Raw genomic sequence first — 23714 nt, 5'->3', positions numbered from 1 at the left:
TTGACTATGCTATTTTCTGATATGGATGATGCTCTGTTATGGATTCATTCTGTTATGGATGATGTTTAGTATTCATTTATTCTGAATGCTGTGTGAATTCAGTTAAGTATTAAATTTGTTGTGTGTATTTAGTTATTCTGAATGAAATTAATGGGAGTGGAGCTAATAAACAAGGGATCAAATAGGAATGTGCTTTCAAGTTGTCTGAATGTTGTTTATGGATGATGATTATGTATGAAATTAATGGTCAGTTAGGCTATTTGCATATGATGTTTACAAATAGGAATTCATTCAATATGTAACATAGGAATCAAAGAAAATAGGATAGAACTGAGTAATTTTCATTGCATTCATATTTAAGTTACAAAAAAACCTACAAGGCTGCCAAACATGATGACAATAACATACCAAACCTCAAACTACATACCCCACAAATACTCCCTAAAAAATCATGCTTTGATAACCATGATACCAATAACAATGATCAACAGGACAATCACAATAACACACAACCCTAAACACCTAATTAAGAACATCTCCTTCTTCTTCAAGATTTCAATCTGACTCAGCAATCCAGAAATCATCAAGTTCTGGCGTGTATTTACAGGAGGATCATGCCATTTGAAGAACCCACACCTCCTTACCCTACCCTGCAATTTTGCCGATAACAAATATTAGTTTTTTGATGTAAGAAAATTACATTTTAATTGAAGGATTGTTTCAGAAAGTACCTGGTATTGTCCACACCCATAGAACCTTCGACCCAAATTTTCCTCTGTCCATGAAGTCCTTAACGGAGACAAAACCCCACAGTCACAGTAGAGAGTTCTACGAACAGTGGCATCATTGTAAGTGCTTGTCGAAGATTGGCTCCCATCGTTAACTCTTGTCATGCTTCTTCGTTCTCCTTTGATCTCTTATGGATTTTCGAATGGCCTTCGTGTTCCTCTTCTCACTTGTGGCCTTCGTGTTCCTCTTCTCACTTCTGGCCTTCGTGTTCCTCTTCTAGCCTTCGTCTTCCTCTTCTCTCTTATGGCCTTCGTCTTCTTCTTCTCTCTTATGGCCTTCGTTCGTCTTCCTCTTGTCTCTCCTTGCCGTCACTGGTTCCTGCTCTCTTCTGAATCTAGGGCAAAGTTAAGAAGAAGAAGAAGATGGTAATATAATTTGAGTAGGGTAAAAGAATCACGTGTTTGTCACGTGAATTTAGTGGCATCCTGGTGGACATATGACAGAGACACGTCAATTAATGAAAGCCATGTCAGCATCCGCCGTTAGCTTTCAGACGGTAAACTAACGGAAGGAGCGAATCTGCACATTTTGTAACATGAGGGAGTGAATATGCTCCTTTTAAACATGAGGGAGGAACTTCGCACAAAGGTGAAACATGAGGGAGAAAAAGTGCAATTAAGCCTTCCTTCTTCTGAGTCGTTTACCAGCATCTTCAACACACTTATTCTTTTCAGCATTTAGAAACCCCACCATCACTGGAACTTGATCAACCATCCAAGAACACAGAAGATCCCAGTCCTCAACAACCATGTCTGGATTCTCACTGAGGTCAGTGCGACCATGCACATTGCGAACCCTTAAAGATGCTTCATGATTAAATGAGTTGATGCAATCAAGGAGGGTGTGTGGTCTAGAGTAGGTGTAGGGAACCAGAGAGAGGTTTGGTTCAGGTGATGAAGAGTGATTGCTACTAGTAACCTCAGAGGGAGAACCAATTTGCAGAGTCTGATGTGCAGATTGGTCTCAGGGTTTTGTGATTTGTCTGGGGAATGGTTCGAGACTGACTCATCATTCTCTGGAAGAGGAGAATGAGGAGGAGGAGGTGGAGGAGGCATAGCAGCCAGAGGGACCGCTTGGATTGGCGAGAGGCTTCAGATTTATTGGAAGGAGAGGAAAAAAGAACATTGGTACGAAAAGAAATAGTGGGACAAGGAGAGAGATCTTCTCTTTCAGAGGATTCCTCATTTGAGTGATCAGAGGGTTGGGGCTCAGAGTTGGATTTTTCAGGGTTTGGTATCTCTTGAGCTTGTGTCTCAGAGATTATTGGTTCAGGGGATTGTGGATTGTATGGAAGAATAATGGGTGAGGTGGAAGCAGAGGGTTTGCCAGCTTGAAGCATTTTCCAGAGGGGTTCTTCCTCAATGGAAGGTTGGAAGAATGAGGCCCTAGGAGGTGAAGGGTGAGAGGTTGGTTGATTGACTGGTGTAGGTTCAAGGTTGGTTTCATCATGAATTGCATCAAGCAAATTTAAATCATCATCTGAAAGAACAACAAACATACTTGAAGCTCTAGCTGCAGATCTTGTGATTCTGGTAGAGGGTGCAGTTCTAGCAGGCTCCTGAGTTGGTTGCAGATGAGTGACTTGAGTTGCAATCCTGACCTTTTTTGCCTTCTTCTGAGGCGGTGGTTCATCATCATCATCGTCATCACCATCAGAGGGATTATGCTCCTCAGAGGCTTCAACTTGCTTTCTCTTAGTCTTCCTTTTCCTGGGAGACTCAAAGTCTGGAGGATCTTGAAGATTTCTGAAGAGTTCATCCACATCAATCTCATAGCCTTGCTGCTTCAGATCATCAAGGTAGATTCTGATTGCCTCTGGATCATCTGCCTTGGACCAGAGAGGGTAGTCCTTCAGATGGGTTCTTCTTCTTGGTCTTGTATCAACAATTTTAACTTCAGCCTTTGTTTCTATCAGGCCCATTCTCTTCATGGATGTAGGAGTGAAGACATCCCCAGTAATTGTTGTCAAGTCTTCAGTGCATCCTAATTTTTGCAAAGCCTTTATCAGTTTGCTCTCTACGAAGAAGTCAGAAAGCAGTGTGCCAAACGGTATGTATTTGATTGCAGACTTGGGTGAAGCAGTAGTTCTTGACTTCTTGATGCACTCCTTCAGATAGGAGAAGAGAAAGTAGGGCAGACAGACTTTGCGGTGCTCCTTGATAAAGAAGAGCAACACCTTCTGGGTGAAGTTGATGTAATCTGGAGAGCTTCCCTTCGGCCTTTGATTTATACAGTTTAACAGAATCTTGTGCCAGATTCTCAAATCAGGATGAAGGTCCTTTGTCTTGCAGTCACTTTTTCCTGGCTTCCATGTAGAGTAAAGAGCCATGTTGACCTTCTCCTTGGTGCTTGGTTTGACTTTTGATTCCTGCAACTGGAATCTGTAGCCATTGCTTGTCTCTGCACCTAGAAGCCTTACAAACGACTTCTCAGAAATGATGATCCTCTTTCCCAGAACAAACGACACCACTTGATGCTCATTGCAGTCAGCGTGCAGAATTCCTTCACGAGTTTATCATAAACTGGACCATGGAGTCTTTGGAAATACCCTTCCCAGCCTTGGGCTTGAGCTTCAGGACGAAGATCGACCCCATTATCAGCAATGTTGTCGAGGTCAAATCTCCATTCAGCAAGAACTTGGAGATCTTCTGGAGGGAAAACGCAGGTAACTGCACATCTTCTCTGAGATACGGGAACAACATCTTCAGCGTCTTGGACTTGTGCTTGAGCACCTTCTGTCGATCTAGGACGCAGAACAGGACCCACTGGCCTTGTTGGAAGACCCACAACCATTCTAGGAAATACTCTTCCATCGGCGGAATCAGACCTTTCACCGGAGTCAGCTCTTTCAGAATTCGCCATTGTTGAAGGTTGGAGGTTTGGGTAGAAGAGGGATGAATGAGAGAGGGAGAGAGAGATAGTTGGAGATAAGGGTTTTTGCAACCAGGAGAGAGAAGCAAATAACACAAGTGATGGAGAACGTGTGTGCGTAGTGGTTTTAGAAAGTAACCATTGTTTATTGTAAAACAAAAGTAAAATCAACGGTTGAAAATTAAAGACATCATTATGAACAGTTAATACACAAAACACACGGTGGAGAATAAGCACATCTCCACTCATTACAACAGATTATCTGAAGGGCACAAGGAACGAGGCATCAGAATGAACTGACACACGTTTACTGTCTTGTCTTAGAGTAAGTACCAATGGGTACACATCTTCTGATTAAGTTACCTTCTGAACTAGACATTGATGACCCTATTTTAGTAGTGTTTTTAGGGTCATTTCTTTGGTTGTTTTGAGTCTTTTTGTTGAGTTTCATGTAGTGTTTCATGCATTCTCATGCATTTTTATCTTTTCTTTAGTTTTTATTTTGTTTTGGTAATTTAGTAGTTTTATAGGGAGTTTTCTTGCATTTTAAGTAAAGTTTAGGACTTGCATGGTTTTGTTGTGTTTTATGAGGGACTTCTTGTGCTAATGAGCTCTTGGAGCTTCTAGAATCTTCCTTGTCTTGTTGGTTAGGTGTGGAGTGCAGAAACTGAAGGAGAAGGAAGGCCAAGAAGCATGGAATTGATGAAGAACATAAAGAGAATTAAAAAGAGGAGTTTCAGAAGCCAAAAAGTCATTTTCAGGCGAGCTAGAGCGCCTAGGCGCTGGGAGTGGGCGCCTAGGCGCCAATAGGGTCAGAGAGCATGTCTTCTGACATGCAATTGGCGCTCAGGCGCTCTGAATTGGCGCCTGAGCGCCCAGTTTCGTTAGTTTCAGCCTATAAATAAGGCTTAGGCCAATTTCTTTGATACATTTTGTCATTTCACTCATTTTTGATCAAGTTTTGAGAGCTGAGGAGAGCTTTGGGACCAAGGGTGGTTTCCAACTTGTATTTCTTCTCAGGTTTTCTTTACATTTCCTTTATGAATTCACTAGCCATGAGTGGCTAGTTTACTTTTTTGCTTTGGGTTAAGAGATTCTATGAAACTTTAGTTTATAATTCCTATCTCTATGCATGAGTCTTGATTCAATCTTGTATTTCAATTCCTTATTGCATGTTTAGCTTTGGTGCACCTTTGCTATAGGCTAGATTATAATAGAATGGAAATTTGTTATGATTTAGGGACATGAATTGGAATAGATCCTTCTATACTTGCTACTAGGAATAGAGGAATGGTTGGGGTTTGTTGGCCTGAACTTTATAATCTTTATGCTTCAAACAAATGTTTAAGTACACAAGGAATTGGGCTTATCTTTTGATTTGAAAGAATTATCTATGCGAGGCATCGATAGGTAGTTGCTTAGGCTATAACATCAAGGAGAGATTCATGAGAACATGTGCTTAGAATGATGTGCTTGAATTGATTAGTTGAGCAAGAACCCAAAGTAAATCACTCTTCCTTTTCATTTTCTGTTTCATTTCTGAATTTATATTTTCTTTTTTCCTTTTTACTACTTCGTCATTGTTTGCCTCAATAAAACAAACCTTCGAACTCAAAGCTTAAACTGAATTTAGTCACTCACAATCTCTGTGGTTCGATAATTTAAAACCCGGAGGTATTCGTGCACTTGCGAATTGACCAACAAGTTTTTGGCGCCGTTGCCGGGGATTGTTTGTGGTTTTCGGTTTAAGTTAAAGAGTTTGTTTGTTTGTTTTACTAAGCATTGCATTGAATAGGTGTTACTAACCTTTTCTCTGTTTTTGTGATTTCAGTTTATGCACAGTAGGCTTGGCACGGATCCATTGCTGTTTGATCCGGAGCCTGAACGTACTCTTCGCCGTCGTCGAGCCCAACAAAGGCTTGAAGCCATGGCTGCTCAAATGACGGAAGAGGAGATACAAGCCCACATTGAAGAAAGAGTGAATGAGGCTCTTGCTCAAAGACTTCAAGAGCAAGAATTGGAGAATGCTAATCGTTCTCTCAGAGACCTCACCTCGGCTGCCATGAGCTACGATTATCCGGGCAGCATAGTTTCCCCCGATGGCACGGGAAACTTTGAGCTGAGGCCGGCATTCATCAACTTGGTGAGCCAAAATCAGTATGGTGGAGGTGCTCTTGAAGATCCTCATGCACACATGGAGCGGTTTATCCGCAATTGCAACACCTACAGAGTTCAGAATGTTTCAGCGGACACAATCCGCTTGAGTTTGTTCCCTTTTTCATTGAGGGATACTGCTGAAGAGTGGTTGAATTCACAGCCCCAAGGTAGCATTACATCTTGGGAAGACTTGGCTAAGAAGTTCACCACAAGGTTTGTTCCAAGAGCCCTCTTGAGAAAACTCAAGAATGACATCATGACTTTTACTCAATCCACCGATGAGAATGTCTATGAAGCTTGGGAGAGGTTCAAGAAGCTCTTGAGGAGGTGTCCTCAACATAACCTTACTCAAGCTGAGCAAGTAGCAAAGTTCTATGATGGTCTCCAATATTCTTCGAGGTTTGGTTTGGATGCGGCTTCAAGTGGAGAGTTCGATGCCTTACTTCCACAAGTGGGGTATGATTTGATTGAAAAAATGGCTATAAGAGCCATGAACTCTAGTAATGATCGCCAAGCCCGAAGAGGAGTCCTTGAGGTTGAAGCTTATGATCAACTTATGGCCTCCAACAAGCAACTCTCCAAGCAAATGAATGAGATTCAAAATCAAATGAAGACTACCAAGATTGGTGGTCGAGTTGCCAAGGTGGAGTGCGTGACTTGTGGAGGGCCACATGACAGCGAAGAATGCACAGAGACTAGACCGGAGGAGGAAGTGAAGGCTATGGGTCAAGCTCGGAATGACCCATTTTCAAATACTTACAATCCAGGATGGAGGAATCACCCTAATTTTTCTTGGAGGCAAGGTAATAATGGGCAAGGAAATGGCTTTCAAAGACAATTTCCTAGCCAAGGATTTCAAGGCCAAAGCTCAAGACAACCTCAAGAGCGAGGAGAAGGTGAAGGTAGTGGTTCCAAGAAGAGCTTAGAAGAGTTGGTGGAAACTTTCATCAACCGGACGGAGAATAATTACAAGAATCAAGAGGCGGCTATCAAGAATCTTGAGAATCAATTTGGCCAGCTGGCCAAGCAAATAGCCGAGACACCTCAAGGTAAGTTTCCCTCCGACACTATCCCCAATCCTAAGCAAGAGAATGCCTCTGTTGTAGCCACTAGAAGTGGGAGAGTGATGAATGAATTGAAGAAAAAAACAGAGGGAGAAAAGAGAGAGGAGATAGTGGGAGGAGAAGTAGCTGTACCTATTAAGGTGAGAGAGGAAGTTGAGCTTACTCCTGAAACTAGCAAGGTTCCGTTCCCTAAAGCATTGGCTAAGAAGAGCTTAGATAAAAAGTTTTCAAAGTTTGTTGATGTTTTTAAAAAGCTCCACATTAGTATTCCTTTTGCCGATGCTTTGGAACAAATGCCTATATATGCTAAGTTTATGAAGGATATTCTGCATAAGAGAAGAAGGTTAAAGGGAGTAGATGAGACGGTGTTGATGACGGAGGAATGTAGTGGCATTTTGCAGCGGAAGATGCCGAAGAAAAGAAGGGACCCCGGAAGTTTCACTATTCCGGTGGAAATTGAAGGCATGGCGGAAGTGGAAGCCTTGTGTGATCTTGGAGCGAGCATCAATTTGATGCCGCTCACCATGTTTGAGAGGCTTAACCTAGGAGAGGTTACCCCGACCATGCTCTCCTTGCAAATGGCGGATCGATCCCTTAAGACTCCATATGGGATTGTGGAGGATGTAATGGTGCGGGTGGACAAGTATGTGTTCCCCGTGGATTTTGTTGTGCTTGATATGGAGGAGGATGAGAAGATTCCTCTCATTCTTGGTCGACCTTTCTTAGCTACTGGTAGAGCTAAGATTGACGTTGACAAGGGTCACCTCATTCTCCGTGTTGGTAAGGAAAAGGTACGATTTTCTGTTTTTAATCCTATGATTGAGACTAACCATGACAATGACTTTGTCTGTGATGTGATTAGAAGCAGGTCGAAGGTTTCGGAAGAGATCCCCAAAGTTAATGCCCAAATTGATGAGTTCCATCCGGCTCTCATCAAGCTTGTTAATGGTAACAAGTATGGGGGGTCCAAGTATGAGAACTTACATGCTCATATGGTGAAGTTTACCCAAGCTAGCACCCTTGCTAAGATTGAGGGCGTTTCAAGTGATGAAGTGAAGATTAAACTCTTCCCTCATTCTTTGACAAGGGAGGCTAGAGCTTGGTTTGATGAGCAAGAGGACATCGCCTCATGGGAGGATTTACTCCAGAGGTTTTGTGCAAGGTTTCTTCCTTGCACTTGTGGTAAGTTAATCAATGGAAAGGAATTTCCTTCCTAACACCTTCGGAAGGAGAGTCCACCTAGGACTATAACTTAGGGCTAAATGGGAGACAACCCATTCTTTTAATTTTATTATTTACTATATTTTAATTTTGTAGTATTTTAGGTGTTTATTTAAAAAAAAAAAAAATTTGTGAAAAAACTGGGTTGAGCGCCTAGGCGCCAATTCAGGAGCGCCTAGGCGCCAATAGTGGCAGAGGCACTGCCTCTGTAACACCCCAACTTTTGGGGGTCACAATTAGTAACCTATTAAATAAAATGGAATTATTTTCCAACAAGGATTTAATAAAAGTGGGTATATTTTTTTTTCGTTTGCTTTCTTTCCAAAACATTTCCAAAACCTGATATGTATACTCTTACCCAAACCCTTACATCCGGCCTTGACAAGGCAAGCACCCGTGAGTGACGACGGATGTTCAAGTCGTATAAAATATACAGTGAAGTAATATCTTAACCGACAACAAAGTTCAAAATGTGATAACACCCTAAGTCCAATATACTTCCTACAATCCCCTCACTGGAGATTCGCAGAAGAGTAATGCATCGGAACCTACCCAAGACCAAAGTAAGTATTACAATCTTCCTTACAAGCTTCAACCAATGACGGTAAGCTTCTCTACCCAAGGCTCCAGCCTTACATCTAACTATTATTTTACAAGTCTTTGGTTGGTTCACTCACTCCAAGCAAATCTTCTCGTCAATCAGTCCAATCACCTCCTTGCAGCAATCAACAGCTACTCGAAGCAACACCTATTAGGGCCTGGCAGTTTGCCGACCGCCCAAACACAAACAAAGCAAACAAGGCAGAAAGGGTCAACTTCCTAGAGTAATGTAATATAAGTCCTAGCTAGATGTAGCATAGTTATATAGCGTGTGAATAATAATTAGACACAACATAAGTCGTTCTCTATCCTTTGAACGTCAAGTTATCAGTCCATCACTCGCCGCCTGCGCCTAGATGTATCTTCATTCCCTTGCCAGGGCAGCGTCACGTCTCACTAATGGAAACGCACGACTCGGCGGTCAATCATCTAGCACGATGAGCTCTATACTCTCTAATCAACAAACAGATAACAGGATCAAGGACTATCCCCTTAATCGATCCAAATGATAGGAGTTAAGGTCTAACCTCTTAGGAAAAATAACAAATAGTACGACTAAGGTCAATCCTCTAAATCAACTAACACATAATAGGATTAAGGTCCAGCCACTTCAATCCAAGGTCAAATAATATGATTAAGGTCCAACCACTTTAATCAAATAGCAAAGAATAGGATTAAGGTCCAGCCACTTTAATCCACAAGCAAATAATAGGATTAAGGTCCATCCTCTTTAATCCATAAGCAAATAATAGGATTAAGGCCCATCCTCTTTAATCCAATAACGAATAATATGGTTAAGGTCATACCACTTAATCAAAGAGTAATTAATAGGATTAAGGTCCAGCCACTTTAATCCAGGGGTAAACAATACGATTAAGGTCCATCCTCTCTAATCGATGGATAAATAATATGATTAAGGACAAACCTCTTAATCAAAGAATAATTAATAGGATTAAGGACAAGCCCCTTAATCAAGTCATGCAGGTATGCAAGAGCTAGCAAACCACGATTCGTCCTCACCCGGATACATGTCTAGCTATGCTTCATGTCTCTATCATTTTTCCCTAAGGTAAACGTCGGTCCATTGACCAATCACTTCACACAAGGAGTAGCACCTGCACTTAATGGCGGTTCTACTCATAACGGCTCCTCTTCATGATGTTCACAACTCGAATCATTATCTTTCCTCGAACCTCGAATCTTCGTCCCTTCCCATTTTCGAATTCATTTCATATCCTAAGTTTTCCTCAAAATGGTTTATCTTTATTATTCAAAGTGTTCTATTTTGAGTTAATTCATTATGGAATTTATTCTCAAATCAAGTCTTATGCATTCATTTGTTTCAAAATCTAACAAGTCAAAAGATCAATATCATCCCCAAGTTCTCTTTCCTGAGAAAACCTCGATCCATCACGTCAGCAGTAGCTCAGACCTTCCGTCGGGTCCTACTTGCTAACTCTTAAAACACTCCGCATTCGAAGTCGATATACCCATAATGTTTGGGCAAAAAATAGATTCATGCACTTTTGCAATTTAAAGGAATAGAACATGTCTATCCACTATAAAAGAATAAGACGGAAACCAGTAAACGGCCGAAGCCTCCAGAAAACGGAGACGCACGCCTCTATCAGTTCACAATGGCCGAAGCCTCATAAAACATTTTCCCAGTCCAGTCCAACAGTCATAATCAAAAGCAATAAACAGGTCGAAGTTATCGACGCCTAAATCATATAGCTAATAACTAGGAGAGTTGCCCTTACCTTAGCCAATTTTCTTCCTAAACTGCAACTCCAATCCTATCACATCTTTGTTTTCCGCGTCGGCTTGCTTCCTTCTATTCTTTAGCTTCGTCGCAATGCGCTTTCGTCCTTCGTACCCTTCACAAGTTCACATACTAAACCTTAGCCTCTAAAGTCACATCTAAAGTTCCATAACAAACTTAGCCAATCTTTCTAGCTCACTTAGGCTAAATGCACAAACTTTATGTTTCAAGGACTAAAGTCCAAAGATAAAATATTTGTGAGTTTTAAAGAAAGGTCCTTTAAAATATTTGTGAGTTTTAAAGAAGGTCCTCACATAAAAGTAAGTTCTTTTTCAACCCTCAATCTTTTATAAATTTATTAAATAAACCCCAGTACTTTTATAATTAAAGTTTAACCCAAAACTCTTCAACCTCTTGTGTTTTAATCCTAAAGTTTTCCCATAATAAACTTTTAGTCCTCACACTTAGCTTATGATTCTCACTAAACAAAAACAAGTTTCAGAATTGATTTTTCCAAACCCAAAACACATGCCATAGGCTCGGTCACATCTACATACCTAGGTATAAATTTTCATTTTTCCTAAAATCACTTCCAAAGCCATTTCTTTTACATTTAAAAAATAAATAATCAAGGCATAAATTAAAATCATTAAAATCTCAAAATCACTTAACTCAAAAAAACAACTTTTTAGAAAACTAATCGGTGAAATCCATAGATCCGGTGATGGGGATTAACATTTGTAAAAGCACTTTGGAAAAAGCTCTAATTGAAAATTTTACAAAGACAAGAACTCAACCTTTTTGGAAATAAAAACCATGGTTCACTAGATCCTTTCCATAGTCATAACTTTAATGAAGATACTAGGTGTGGAAACTAAAAGGGTAAATTTAATTGACTAAAAAGATGATCAAAGAAAAGAGAAGAAGTTTTACCATAAAATTGGAAGACGAAGATGATGGTGCTGCACAAGAGAGGAATCACGTGAGGGAGGAAAAGGGACCATGATGTGCGTTTTTTTATGCTGCCCAGGGGAAGGAAAAGAGAGAAAAAGATAGAGGAAGAAGAAATGGAACATGATGAGGTTTGCTGTAAAGAGAAAATGAAAGTGAACAAGAGAGAATTTGGAATTGTAATGAATGCTAATGCAATCTGAATTGAAAGAGAGCAGCGTGAGTGGACAAGAGAGTGGTACCAGATATATACATATATATAGAAAATAGAGAAGAAGAAGGATAAGAAAGAAAGATTATGGTCTGCTGCAAGAAAGAAAGAAACGTGACAATGAAAAAGAAGGAGGGAGTGAACGTGAGTCACAGAGGATGAGGATGGATTATTAGATATTTAGGGAAGATATTTATAAAACCGGTACGAATTGATTTAGACACTGAAGAATTTAGATCACAAGGTTAAGAGAAAAATATAGAGTTGATATATTACTTTACCAAAAATTATGAGAGACTCTATGAAATAATGAAATATAAGTTTGGATCACTTTGAGCAAATTAAAATGATCCATTGACAAAGAAATGAGTAAAAACTGAGCTAAAGAATATTTGTGAGATGATCAGAACAAATATGAAGTTGTCATATTATGCATCAGAGTTAAGTATCTCTCTATAAAATGTCGATACTTGTTCCTGGTTCATTTAAGTGAGAAAATAGCTTGAACGTAGTATGGGTTGAAATATGCCGCAAAACTACTTTTTGCGTTTGACGTCGAATGAAGAAACTTCCTTCTGAAGAAAGATTGGAAACAGCAAGAGAAATGGGTGTACGCGTGTGGAATCTTCGTTTGAAGCTCCGAATAGAAAAAGTCTTCATCGTCCGTCGATTTTAGGGTTTCTGAACTATCAGGGATTCCGTTTCGGCAAACTTCCGAGAATTGGAATTTGACGTTCGTACATTCCAGGGTTTCGTATCGAAACGCTTGTTTATAGATGAATAAGAGAAGTTCTAACATTTCTCTGAAGATTTTTGGAATTAGTTTCTGTCGCGTCCTAAAGTGTAAATTAGCTATTTACTAGTGTCTTTGACCTTGGTTTAGGCGAATATTAGTCGTGCTATAACTCTTATCGGTTTTGATACAATCCTTGAACTTTTCCTGAACCTTCTCCTTCATAAATCTATTTCATCCAATAAACTCTCGTTCAGGTTTCCCTTCACGATACATCGAACTTATTCGTTAATAAGGAATTTCACTAATTTATTCTAAGCTTAAAATCTTGGGTCTCACAGCCTCTGGAACTGGCTTGAGCGCCTGAGCGTTCCCCTCGAGCGCTCGAGCGCTCCTGTACGTGTTTTTGCTTACATTTTGGGTTTTAAAACCCCAACCTTTTCATTTTCCCACTCTTTACTCCCATTCCTTCATAAAAAACGCACCCCACTCTCTCCAAACCCCATTTCCACTTCTCATTTCTCACTTGCACACACTTTAGCTCTCCCATTTGCTTCCAAGTTCTGCATTGTTTCAAGTTTCTTTCACTTGCACCCACTCACTCTCAAGTCAAGGTAAGTTCCAACTTTCACTTTCCTTCATTTTTGTTCATGGGATTTGCAATGCATGTTTACAAGGGGGTTTGGGTGAGTGATTTGTGTTAATGTAAGTTGGGTTTGGGTTGTATATACTCATTGGTGGTTGATTTTGTGTTTAATTAGAAAGGGGTAGTAGATTTGTGAGGAATGGGTAGTTAGGATTTTGTGGATTAGTTTAGTTTAGCTTTTGCTTACAAGGTGTTTGATAGAATGCCTCAATGGGTTCTCTTAGTCGATTTTTGGCAAGTGCTTGTGGTAGTCTTTCTTTCTTTGCCAAAATCACTAAGAAACTTGTTGGGTGCTCTTAGGTTGTTCTTTATTTTTGCTTTTGTGCAAAGTTTCTTCTTACTTTTTATTTTTATTTTTGAACTAACATTTCTAACGTTTGTGGCTTGTGTATGGGCTAACAACTTTGCAGATGCCTGTGAAAAGAGCAAGAACCAACACAAGAGCTGCAGCTTCTTCCTCTACCTCCCGGAGTTTTGATCGCTCCCGCTTCCTATCAGCGGTTAAGGAGGAGTTTTACCGAGCTCACCTAGCACACAAGGAGTGTGTGAAGGAGCGGGGAGTTTTGTATCGGGAGGGAAGAAGAGACCTCTTGGGCATGCAAGAAGCCATGGAGATTAGGAGGTGGAAGAATTGGGTCAACCCCATTCCGTTTGCTTGTGAAGTCATGGTTAGGGAGTTCTACGCGAACACCTACTGTGACAATCAAGAGGACAGGTCCAGGCCACCGGTGAATTCATCTTGGTTCAGGGGAGATGTGATTGACTACAATCCAGCAGTCATTCGCAGGCATCTTGGTCTCCTCACGGAGGACCAAGAGAAGGAGCTTTTCCCCGAGAAGGACACTTATCATGAGCTCTTAAAGGAGAAGTCACCGGAGATCTTGGAAGACATGAAGGCAGTGATTGTTAGGCCTGGGCGGGACTGGGAAGCAGTTGATGATGAGATTATTTTTGTAAGAAGGAAGGATATGACACCGCTGGCTAGAGTTTGGGCTGAGTTTTTGCAGGATTCCCTCATCCCTAGCTCTAACAAATCTGAAGTTAGAGAGGTTACATTGGTTGCTATCTATTGCATCGTGAGAGGTCATCCTATGGATGTGGCCACCATCATTGCTGGTCGGATTTATTCCCTCTACAACAGGAGTAAGGACAAGCATCGGCCCATCTTTCCTCACTTGATTTGTTCTTTGATTCATGCGGTGAGGGACAGAGCTAGGAGGCCAGTCCATGTTATTGAGAAGAGGTTGCCTGTGGCACCTCTGCTCAGTAAGGAGAGGATCGCTCAACTTTATAAGGAATGGACAGCAAGGATGCCTCAAGAGGATGAAGAGGAAGAGGATCCTGAGGAGCCAGCGGAAGCGGAAGAAGAAGAGGAAGAAGAGGAAGAAGAAGAGGAGGAAGAAGAAGATGTTGAGGTGGTGAATGAGGTGGTTACTCCACCACGTGCTGACCCTTCTCCTGCTTGGATGGAGGCCGCTTTCGGGCGGATGTTTTTGAGGCAAGATCGCCTACACAGGGATCTTGACCTCCATTGGAGGGCAGGTAGCACATCAGACCCCAGGTACAATGGGCCCTTGGATTTTAATACCTTGGAGCAGGGGATGATAGACTTGAGCTTGATGCATGATGCCGGAGTTCATCCGGATTATGGCGATGGAAGGGGTGACCATGACCCCATGGAGTGATTGTGCTGAGGTAACTCTACTCTTAGTTTAGGTCATGCATTTTTAGCATATTTTCAATTTATAGATTTTGTTTTCTTTTGATCATGCATTGTTTTAGTTGGTTTTATTTTTGGGTCTTTACTTCCCTATACTCACATGCTTTTAGCTAAAGGTTTGCTTCCCTACTTGTACTGTTTTTGAAAATGCTTTGGTGAATACTTGTTGTTGTTTCGGGGATGAGTGATTGCATGTTGGGGAAGAGAGGAGGAGACTTCGGTCTTCCGAGTGTCTCTTGAGAAAGGAGTCGGTGTGAGTTAATTTCAATTCTTGGTTCTCGGTGTGAGTTAATTTCAATTCTCGGTGTGAGTTAATTTCAATCCTGACTCACTTGCAATTCTTGGTTCTGCGTTAATTTCACTCATAGCATGCTTAGTGATTTCTGTTTTATTCTTGAGACTTATAGGATTTCTTGAGATTCTGAGTTCGTGGTTGAACATTGCCCTTAGTTGTCCCATTTGAGCTTAATTGAAGAATCTTTTTGTAGCCAAAAGTTTGGGATGGTTGTTTGGATGGAACATTGGGGAGTGATGGTCCTTGCTGTGTTGTGTGGAGCTAAAAAAAATGAGAAATAGCCTCTTGCCCCAAAAGAAAAAAAAAACAGTGAAAAAGAAGAAAGAAAAAGAACTCCTAACCAAAAGTTGGAGTTGGGAAAAAAGAAAAAAAAAGGGTTTGAAAAGTTGGGTGCAAGAGACTTGTGCAAAGAAAAGTGTTGTAAGCTCCGGGGTTATTAGAAGAGGACCACACTCAATGTGCTTGAAAGCCTAGTTTTCCTTTAGGGACCAACCACCATCATGTTTCACCTAGCCAATGTTTCAACCCTTATGGAAGTCTCTTTGAATATTTGCTCGTTTGATCTTTGTTGCTATTGAGTGAATGACATTCAGGACCTATGAACTTGTTTGTGTGCTCAGTGCACTTAATGAACATCTCATCCTAGGATTTTTAGATCTATATGCTTCTCATGAATGGACTCTACACTCTTCTCTCTTCAAAGGATGCATGAAGTAGGTTGTTGGATCTTTCTCTTGAAACTAGCTGTGATTACTTTGTTCCCCTGTTTTTTGTGAAGTATTCCTGGTTGTGAGCACTTGTGTGGGAGCATTTCTTGCGCTTGAGGGCAAGCGAGTGTTTTTTACGCTCGAGGGCGAGCTGTCGTTGAGTATAGTGGTGTGATGACCCTATTTTAGTAGTGTTTTTAGGGTCATTTCTTTGGTTGTTTTGAGTCTTTTTGTTGAGTTTCATGTAGTGTTTCATGCATTCTCATGCATTTTTATCTTTTCTTTAGTTTTTATTTTGTTTTGGTAATTTAGTAGTTTTATAGGGAGTTTTCTTGCATTTTAAGTAAAGTTTAGGACTTGCATGGTTTTGTTGTGTTTTATGAGTGACTTCTTGTGCTAATGAGCTCTTAGAGCTTCTAGAATCTTCCTTGTCTTGTTGGTTAGGTGTGGAGTGCAGAAACTGAAGGAGAAGGAAGGCCAAGAAGCATGGAATTGATGAAGAACATAAAGAGAATTAAAAAGAGGAGTTTCAGAAGCCAAAAAGTCATTTTCAGGCGAGCTAGAGCGCCTAGGCGCTGGGAGTGGGCGCCTAGGCGCCAATAGGGTCAGAGAGCATGTCTTCTGACATGCAATTGGCGCTCAGGCGCTCTGAATTGGCGCCTGAGCGCCCAGTTTCGTTAGTTTCAGCCTATAAATAAGGCTTAGGCCAATTTCTTTGATACATTTTGTCATTTCACTCATTTTTGATCAAGTTTTGAGAGCTGAGGAGAGCTTTGGGACCAAGGGAGGTTTCCAACTTGTATTTCTTCTCAAGTTTTCTTTACATTTCCTTTATGAATTCACTAGCCATGAGTGGCTAGTTTACTTTTTTGCTTTGGGTTAAGAGATTCTATGAAACTTTAGTTTATAATTCCTATCTCTATGCATGAGTCTTGATTCAATCTTGTATTTCAATTCGTTATTGCATGTTAAGCTTTGGTGCACCTTTGCTATAGGCTAGATTATAATAGAATGGAAATTTGTTATGATTTAGGGACATGAATTGGAATAGATCCTTCTATACTTGCTACTAGGAATAGAGGAAGGGTTGGGGTTTGTTGGCCTGAACTTTATAATCTTTATGCTTCAAACAAATGTTTAAGTACACAAGGAATTGGGCTTATCTTTTGATTTGAAAGAATTATCTATGCGAGGCATCGATAGGTAGTTGCTTAGGCTATAACATCAAGGAGAGATTCATGAGAACATGTGCTTAGAATGATGTGCTTGAATTGATTAGTTGAGCAAGAACCCAAAGTAAATCACTCTTCCTTTTCATTTTCTGTTTCATTTCTGAATTTATATTTTCTTTTTTCCTTTTTACTACTTCGTCATTGTTTGCCTCAATAAAACAAACCTTCGAACTCAAAGCTTAAACTGAATTTAGTCACTCACAATCTCTGTGGTTCGATAATTAAAACCGGGTGGATTCGTACACTTGCGGATTTACCAACAGACATCTTCTGATAAGGAAGCATCATAGTCAGAGGTTCTGATCCATCTTTATACTGGACAAAATTCCATATTCAGATTTTTCAGTATAAAATTAAATCTATCCTCTGCTAAGGGCTTTGTAAAGATATCTGCCCATTGATGGTCAGTATCAACAAACTTCAGAAGAAGCACGCCCTTTTGAACATAATCTCTTATAAAGTGATACTTTACCTCAATATGTTTTGCCCTTGAGTGTAAGATTGGATTCTTACTGAGTGAGATTGCAGCAGTGTTGTCACAATAAATTGGAATGTTGCTCTCAAGGATTTGATAATCCTCTAGCTGATGTTTCATCCAGAGCATCTGAGTGCTGTAAATAGCTGCTGAGATATATTCTGCCTCTACAGTGGATAGTGCAATAGTAGACTGCCTCTTGCTTGCCCATGAGACTAAGTTGCTTCCTAGAAATTGACAATTTCCAGAAGTACTCTTTGTAAGATCAAGTTTTGATCTAGTAGTACAACTATATGTTTTGATGATTACAAGTTAACTATTAAGTATGAACAATTATGGTACTCTAACGTTGTTTTCTGAGTGTTCAAATGACAGGCCAAAACTCTGGACCAATCTCACTAAAATCAGAAGCACAATGCTCTAAGAGAAACCTCGGCAACGCTTTCGCACGTACTATGTTCAATCTGAACAGTAGTTCAAGCTTCAGAAGATCTGAAGATTACAAAGCTCTGATATGGATTCAGCTCACTGGAAGCTCTGAAGGATCAGACGCTCTGAAGGATCAGACGCTCTGAAGGATCAGAAGCTCTGAAGCATCAGAAGCTGAGTAGTGAAGACTCTAAAGTCCAAGAGTAAGCTGGCTCTGAAGACCAAGTACTTCTCCTCTGAGTCCAGAAGCAGAAGGTACAAAGGTCAGAGGATCCAAGCTTCCCTCTGACTCTGATCATCAAGCTTCACAAGTTCCAAGAAGAAGCATCACTCTGATCAGAAGTCAACAAGGTTGAAGGTCATGTCACTATCCAAATTACAAAAGCAATTGTACCTTTCCTGATGACCTAACCTAACTGATTCAGCCATAGCAGAACTTGGAAATTCCAGATCTGCCCTCCAACGGTAGCATCTCCATGCAACGTTCAAACCCTAATCCTTGGAGTATATAAAGAGGCTGAAGATTGAAAGATGCCACCTAAGAAACTTACTCACGCGCAAGAAATATTTCAAATCTTCTTAGCAATATTTCTTCAAATAGAACTAAGTGTGTTTACTATCAGCTTTTATAGAAGCACTTATTTGTAAATCCAATACTTTCAAACAGTTGTTTGTTCTACCTTTAGGAGATCAAGGTTGATCGGAACCTAGAGAAGACTAAGAGAGTGAATCTTAGTGATAGCTAAGCCAGTGTATGGTTAGTCACTTTGCAGGTAGCAAGTGTAGTTGTAACAAAACTTTGATTAGTTGATTGCCTTCATTCTAAGAAGGAAGAAATCAACTTAGCGGGTGGACTGGATTAGCTTAAGGGATTTATCAAGTGAACCAGGATAAAATCCTTGTGTGCTTTTCTTAACTCTTATCTTAGCACTTTTATCTTTGGTGTTTGAAGAGATTTATTTAAATATCAAGTGGGTTGAGTTTTTAGTTGTAAAACGCTATTCAAACCCCCCTTTCTATCGTTTTTCATACCTTCACTCTTTCTTTCAGTTCTATCTCCAGCATAATCAGCATCACAGTATCCTGAAAGCTTATACTCTGATGTTTTCTTATACATCAAGCCAAGGTTAGTGGTACCTTTCAGATATCTGAGAATTCTCTTAACAGCAGTTAAGTGAGTTTCTCTAGGATCTGATTGGAATCGAGCACATAAATGTACACTAAACAGAATATCTGGCCTAGATGCAGTTAAGTATAGAAGTGAACCTATCATTCCACGATAGAGCTTCTGACATACTTTTCCACTGACATCTTCTTAGCAATTATTGATTCTGTCATATTGAACTTCTTCAGAAGTTCCTTTGTGTACTTGCTCTGATGAATGTAAGCAGCTTCTGGTTTTTGATCAACTTGTATTCCCAGAAAGTACTTGAGTTCTCCCATCATACTCATTTCAAATTCAGCCTGCATCATCTCAGAAAATTCCTTGCAGAGAGATGGATTAGCAGATCCAAATATAATATCATCAACATAAATTTGCACAATTAAGATATCATCTTTGTAAGTTTTACAAAAGAGAGTTGTATCTACTTTACCCCTTACAAACTCATTTTCCAGAATGAATGAGCTAAGTCTCTCATACCATGCTCTGGGAGCTTGCTTCAGACCATAGAGAGATTTCTTCAATTTGAAAACATGGTCAGGGTTCTTCTCATCTTCAAAACCAGGAGGTTGGTGCACATATACTTCCTCTGAGATGTATCCATTCAAGAAGGCACTCTTAACATCCATCTGATGAAGAATTATGTTGTGATTTACTGAGAATGAGATCAGCAGTCTGATAGCTTCCAATCTTGCTACTGGAGCAAATGTTTCTGTATAATCTATTCCTTCTTATTGACTGTAGCCTTGAGCAACAAGCCTTGCCTTGTTTCTGACTACATCTCCTTTTTCATTCAGCTTGTTTCTGAAGACCCATTTGGTTCCAATGATGTGAGCGCCTTGAGGTTTCTTGACAAGGTTCCAAACATCATTCTTGGAGAATGGATTCAATTCTTCTTCCATTGCCAGAATCCAGTCTTTGTCTTGAAGAGCTTCATCAATAGATTTTGGTTCTATTAAGGATACCAATCCCTTTAGACTAAGTAGAGTCTCTTCAGAGGGTTTGAATGCTGATCTGGTTCTGACTGGTTCATCTTTGTTTCCCAGAATCAACTCCTTAGGGTGAGAGGCAACAATTCTACTCTTCCTCTAAGGTTGTGAATCAGAGGGACCAACTTCCTCTGGAGAGTCTTCCTTTGGCTCAACTTCCTCTGGAGCTTTGCCTTTGTCAGAAACATTAATACTCATATCTGCAAACTTTTCAACTAGCTTTGACTTATCAGAGTCAAGTTTATCATCAAATCTAACATGAATAGATTCTTCAATAGTTTTAGCATCAGTATTATAAATTCTAAAGCCTTTAGAACGTTCAGAGTAACCAAGTAATAGACATTTAGAAGATTTAGAATCAAACTTATGTAATCTATCCTTAGTATTCAGAGCATAGCAAACGCAACCAAAAGGATGAAAGTAAGAAATGTTGGGTTTTACTTTCTTCCACAATTCATAAGGAGTCTTATTCAGAATTGGTCTGATAGAGATCCTGTTCTGAATGAAACATGCCGTGTTTACTGCCTCAGCCCAGAAGTGCTTTGCCATGTCAGTTTCTTGAAGCATGGTTCTAGCCATCTCTAGAAGAGTTCTATTCTTCCTCTCAACAACACCATTCTATTGAGGAGTTCTAGGACAAGAGAAATCATGTGCAATTCCATAGGAATCAAACAGACTCTCAAACTTGTCATTCTCAAACTCTCCACCATGATCACTTCTGACACACATAATCCTGCAAGCCTTCTCGTTTTGCACTTGGCCAATAAAGGTAGAGAACACAGAATGAGACTCATCCTTGCGGGATAGAAATTTTACCCATGTCCAGCGACTATAGTCGTCAACAATGACCATCCCATATCTCTTGCCACCTATAAACTCAGTTTTCACTGGTCCTAAAAGGTCGATATGCAGAAGTTCCAGCGGCCTTGAGGTGGAAACAACATTCTTTGCCTTGAAAGGGACTTTTGTAAATTTGCCTTTCTGACATGCTTCACAAAGAGCATCTGAAGAGAACTTCAGAGTGGGTAAGCCCCTGACCAGGTCAAGCTTACTCAGCTGAGAGATCTTTCTCATACTGGCATGCCCTAACCATCTATGCCATACCCATTGCTCTTCATTAACAGAAAGAAGGCACTTTACTTTCTGAGTTTCCAACTCAGATAATCTGATCTTATAGGTGTTGTTCCTCCTCTTGATGTTAAACAAAACAGAGCCATCGATCTGACTTACAGCCCTGCAAGACTTTTGATTGAAGATTATATCATAACCCTTGTCAGCTAATTGACTTATAGACAATAAGTTATGATTTAAGCCATCTACCAACAGAACATTATCAATGCATGGACTATTATCAACACCAATAGAACCAGAACCAACAATTTTACCCTTTTCATTACCACCAAAGCCAACTTCGCCTCCAGGCTTAAGTTTTAGCTCTTGGAACATACGCCTTTCTCCCGTCATGTGACGCGAGCATCCACTGTCCAGATACCATGATTGGTGTTTCAGTGGAGCGATCAAGGATATCTCATTTTCATCGTCAGAGTCTGGATCTTCCTCTGATGCTGATTCAGAGTTAGTTGCTTCTTTTGACTCTGCTTCTTTGTTCTTGACAATAGCCATGAGTCCTTCAACAACTTCTCCATCAGAGTCAACATCCTCTGACTCTGATTCATCAAAAGTCACCATGAGGCCTTTCTTAGCTTTGAAATGCTTCTTTGGCTTCTTGTCCTTTTTCAGCTTAGGACAATCACTCTTGTAGTGCCCTGATTCTTTGCATTCAAAGCATGTGACTTCCTTTGATGAAGACTTCTTCTGACCAGATGAAGATTCATTCTTTCCTTTATTCTTTCCAGAGCCTTTGTACTTGCTCTGCCTGTGCTTCCAGATGCGGTTAAGCCTTCTGGAGATCAGAGTCAGCTCATCCTCATCAGAATCTTCAGAGGCTTCTTCAGATTCTTCTTCTTCTACTTGAAGAGCTTTAGCCTTCTCAGATTTGGATTTCAAGGCTATAGACTTCTTCTTCTGATCCTGATGTTCAACACGCTTCAGTTCATGACACTTCAGTATGCTTATGAGTTCTTCCAGACTCATCTGATCTACATCTCTTGTGAGCTCCAATGAGGTTATCAAAGTCATCCAGCTTTCAGGAAGGCCTCTTAGAATTCTCATGACATGATCAGCAGTTGTGTAGCTCTTGTTGAAAGGTCTAATTCCAGCAATAAGTAACTGAAATCTGGAGAACATGTCCTCAATGGACTCACTGGATTCCATTTGGAAGGATTCATACTTTCTGATCAAGGCCAACGCCTTTGACTCCTTCACCTTCTTGTTTCCTTCATGGGTCATTTTCAAGTAATCAACATTTTGATATTCTTCATAAGAGATAGCACTTAGAAGAATAGTTCTAGCTTTATGATGCAGTGAGTAAAGCTTCTTCTGCTCTGCAGACATCTCTGATCTGGAGATCTTCTTGCCATCAACATCAACTGGACGCTCATAGCCATCCACTATAATATCCCAGAGATCTGCTGTAAGAACAAGTTTTGATTGAGTAGTATAACTCTATGTTTTGATGATTACAAGTTAACATTTTAGTATGAACAATTATGGTGCTCTAACGTGTTTTTCTGAGTGTGCTATTTACAGGCTCTGACCTCAATTCAATCTCACACAAATCAGAAGCACTGTGCATAAAGAGTGACCCAAGCAACGATTTCGCAACATCTATGTTCACTCTGAACAGTAGAAACGCTTTAGAAGATCTGAAGTCACACAAGCTCTGATATGGACTCAGTCACTTGAAGTTCTGAAGATCCAGACGTTCTGACAACCAAGAAACTCTGAAGGTTCAGATGTTATGATGGTGTAGAAGACTCTGATGATCCAGAAGCTGAAAAGTGGAAACTCTGATGTCCAGAAGCAAGATGACTCTGAAGACCATGTACTTCCCTCTGAGTTTAGAATCAGAAGATACAACGGTCAGAGGATCTGTGCTTTCCTCTGACTCTGATCAACTGGCTTCACAAGTTCCAACATGAAGCATTCCCCTGATCAGAAGTCTACTAGGTTTAAAGGTCAAGTCACTATCCAAGTACAAAAGCAAATGTACTATCCTGACGACCTACCTAACATTCTCAGCCACAGCAGAAGCTGGAATTTCCAGAACTGGCCTCCAACGGTAGCATTTCCATGCAGCGTTCAAACCCTAATCCTTGGAGTATAAATAGAGGCTGAAGATTGAAAGATGCGGTTGGAAGAATCTCACACGCGCAAGCTATATTCAAAAACCTTCTAAGCATTCTTTCATCTGAATTCATTGTGTTTACTCTTAGCTTTTCAGAAGCAAATTCTTTGTAAACATTCTTTCCTAAACAGTTGTTTAGTTACCTTTAGGAGATCAAGTTTGATCGGATCCAAGAGAAGACTAAGAGAGTGAATCTTAGTGTGAGCTAAGTCAGTGTAATTGTTAGTCACTTGTAGGTTTCAAGTGCAGTTGTAACATTTACCTGATTAGTGGATTGCCTTCATTCTAAGAAGGAAGAAATCACCTTAACGGGTGGACTGGATTAGCTTGAGGGATTTATCAAGTGAACCAGGATAAAATCCTTGTGTGCTTTTCTATCTCTTATCATAAGCACTTTGTTCTCGAAAGATTTGTTAAAATCTTTAAAGTGGAAGTTTTATTCTGAAAACGTTA

At 40.2% G+C, this 23714-nt stretch overlaps 1 protein-coding gene, 1 long non-coding RNA gene and 1 other non-coding gene across 3 annotated transcripts; all 3 read right to left on the bottom strand.

Annotated features, from left to right (window-relative positions):
* Positions 1-391: 391 nt before the first annotated feature.
* LOC130710696 (uncharacterized) lies at positions 392-988 on the bottom strand. The gene is made up of 2 exons (XM_057560047.1): positions 732-988; positions 392-650 (listed from the first exon to the last, which is right to left on the bottom strand). The coding sequence occupies exons 1-2, from the start codon at positions 891-893 to the stop codon at positions 450-452; spliced, it is 363 nt and encodes a 120-aa protein (XP_057416030.1). The 5' UTR covers positions 894-988; the 3' UTR covers positions 392-449.
* Positions 989-6055: 5067 nt separating this feature from the next.
* Positions 6056-6162, bottom strand: LOC130716318 (small nucleolar RNA R71). The gene has a single exon (XR_009011937.1). It is a non-coding gene; the product is annotated as a small nucleolar RNA R71 (small nucleolar RNA).
* A 2362-nt stretch (positions 6163-8524) lies between these two features.
* On the bottom strand, positions 8525-12012 carry LOC130715977 (uncharacterized). Its single transcript, XR_009011825.1, has 2 exons — positions 11398-12012; positions 8525-10579 (listed from the first exon to the last, which is right to left on the bottom strand). It is a non-coding gene; the product is annotated as an uncharacterized LOC130715977 (long non-coding RNA).
* Between the last annotated feature and the right edge of the window lie 11702 nt (positions 12013-23714).

This window comes from Lotus japonicus, chromosome 4 (genome assembly GCF_012489685.1).
Source record: "Lotus japonicus ecotype B-129 chromosome 4, LjGifu_v1.2".
Classification (NCBI taxonomy): Eukaryota; Viridiplantae; Streptophyta; class Magnoliopsida; order Fabales; family Fabaceae; genus Lotus; species Lotus japonicus.
The sequence above is the reverse complement of the archived record's forward strand: the minus strand, read 5'-3'. Positions and strand labels throughout refer to the sequence as shown.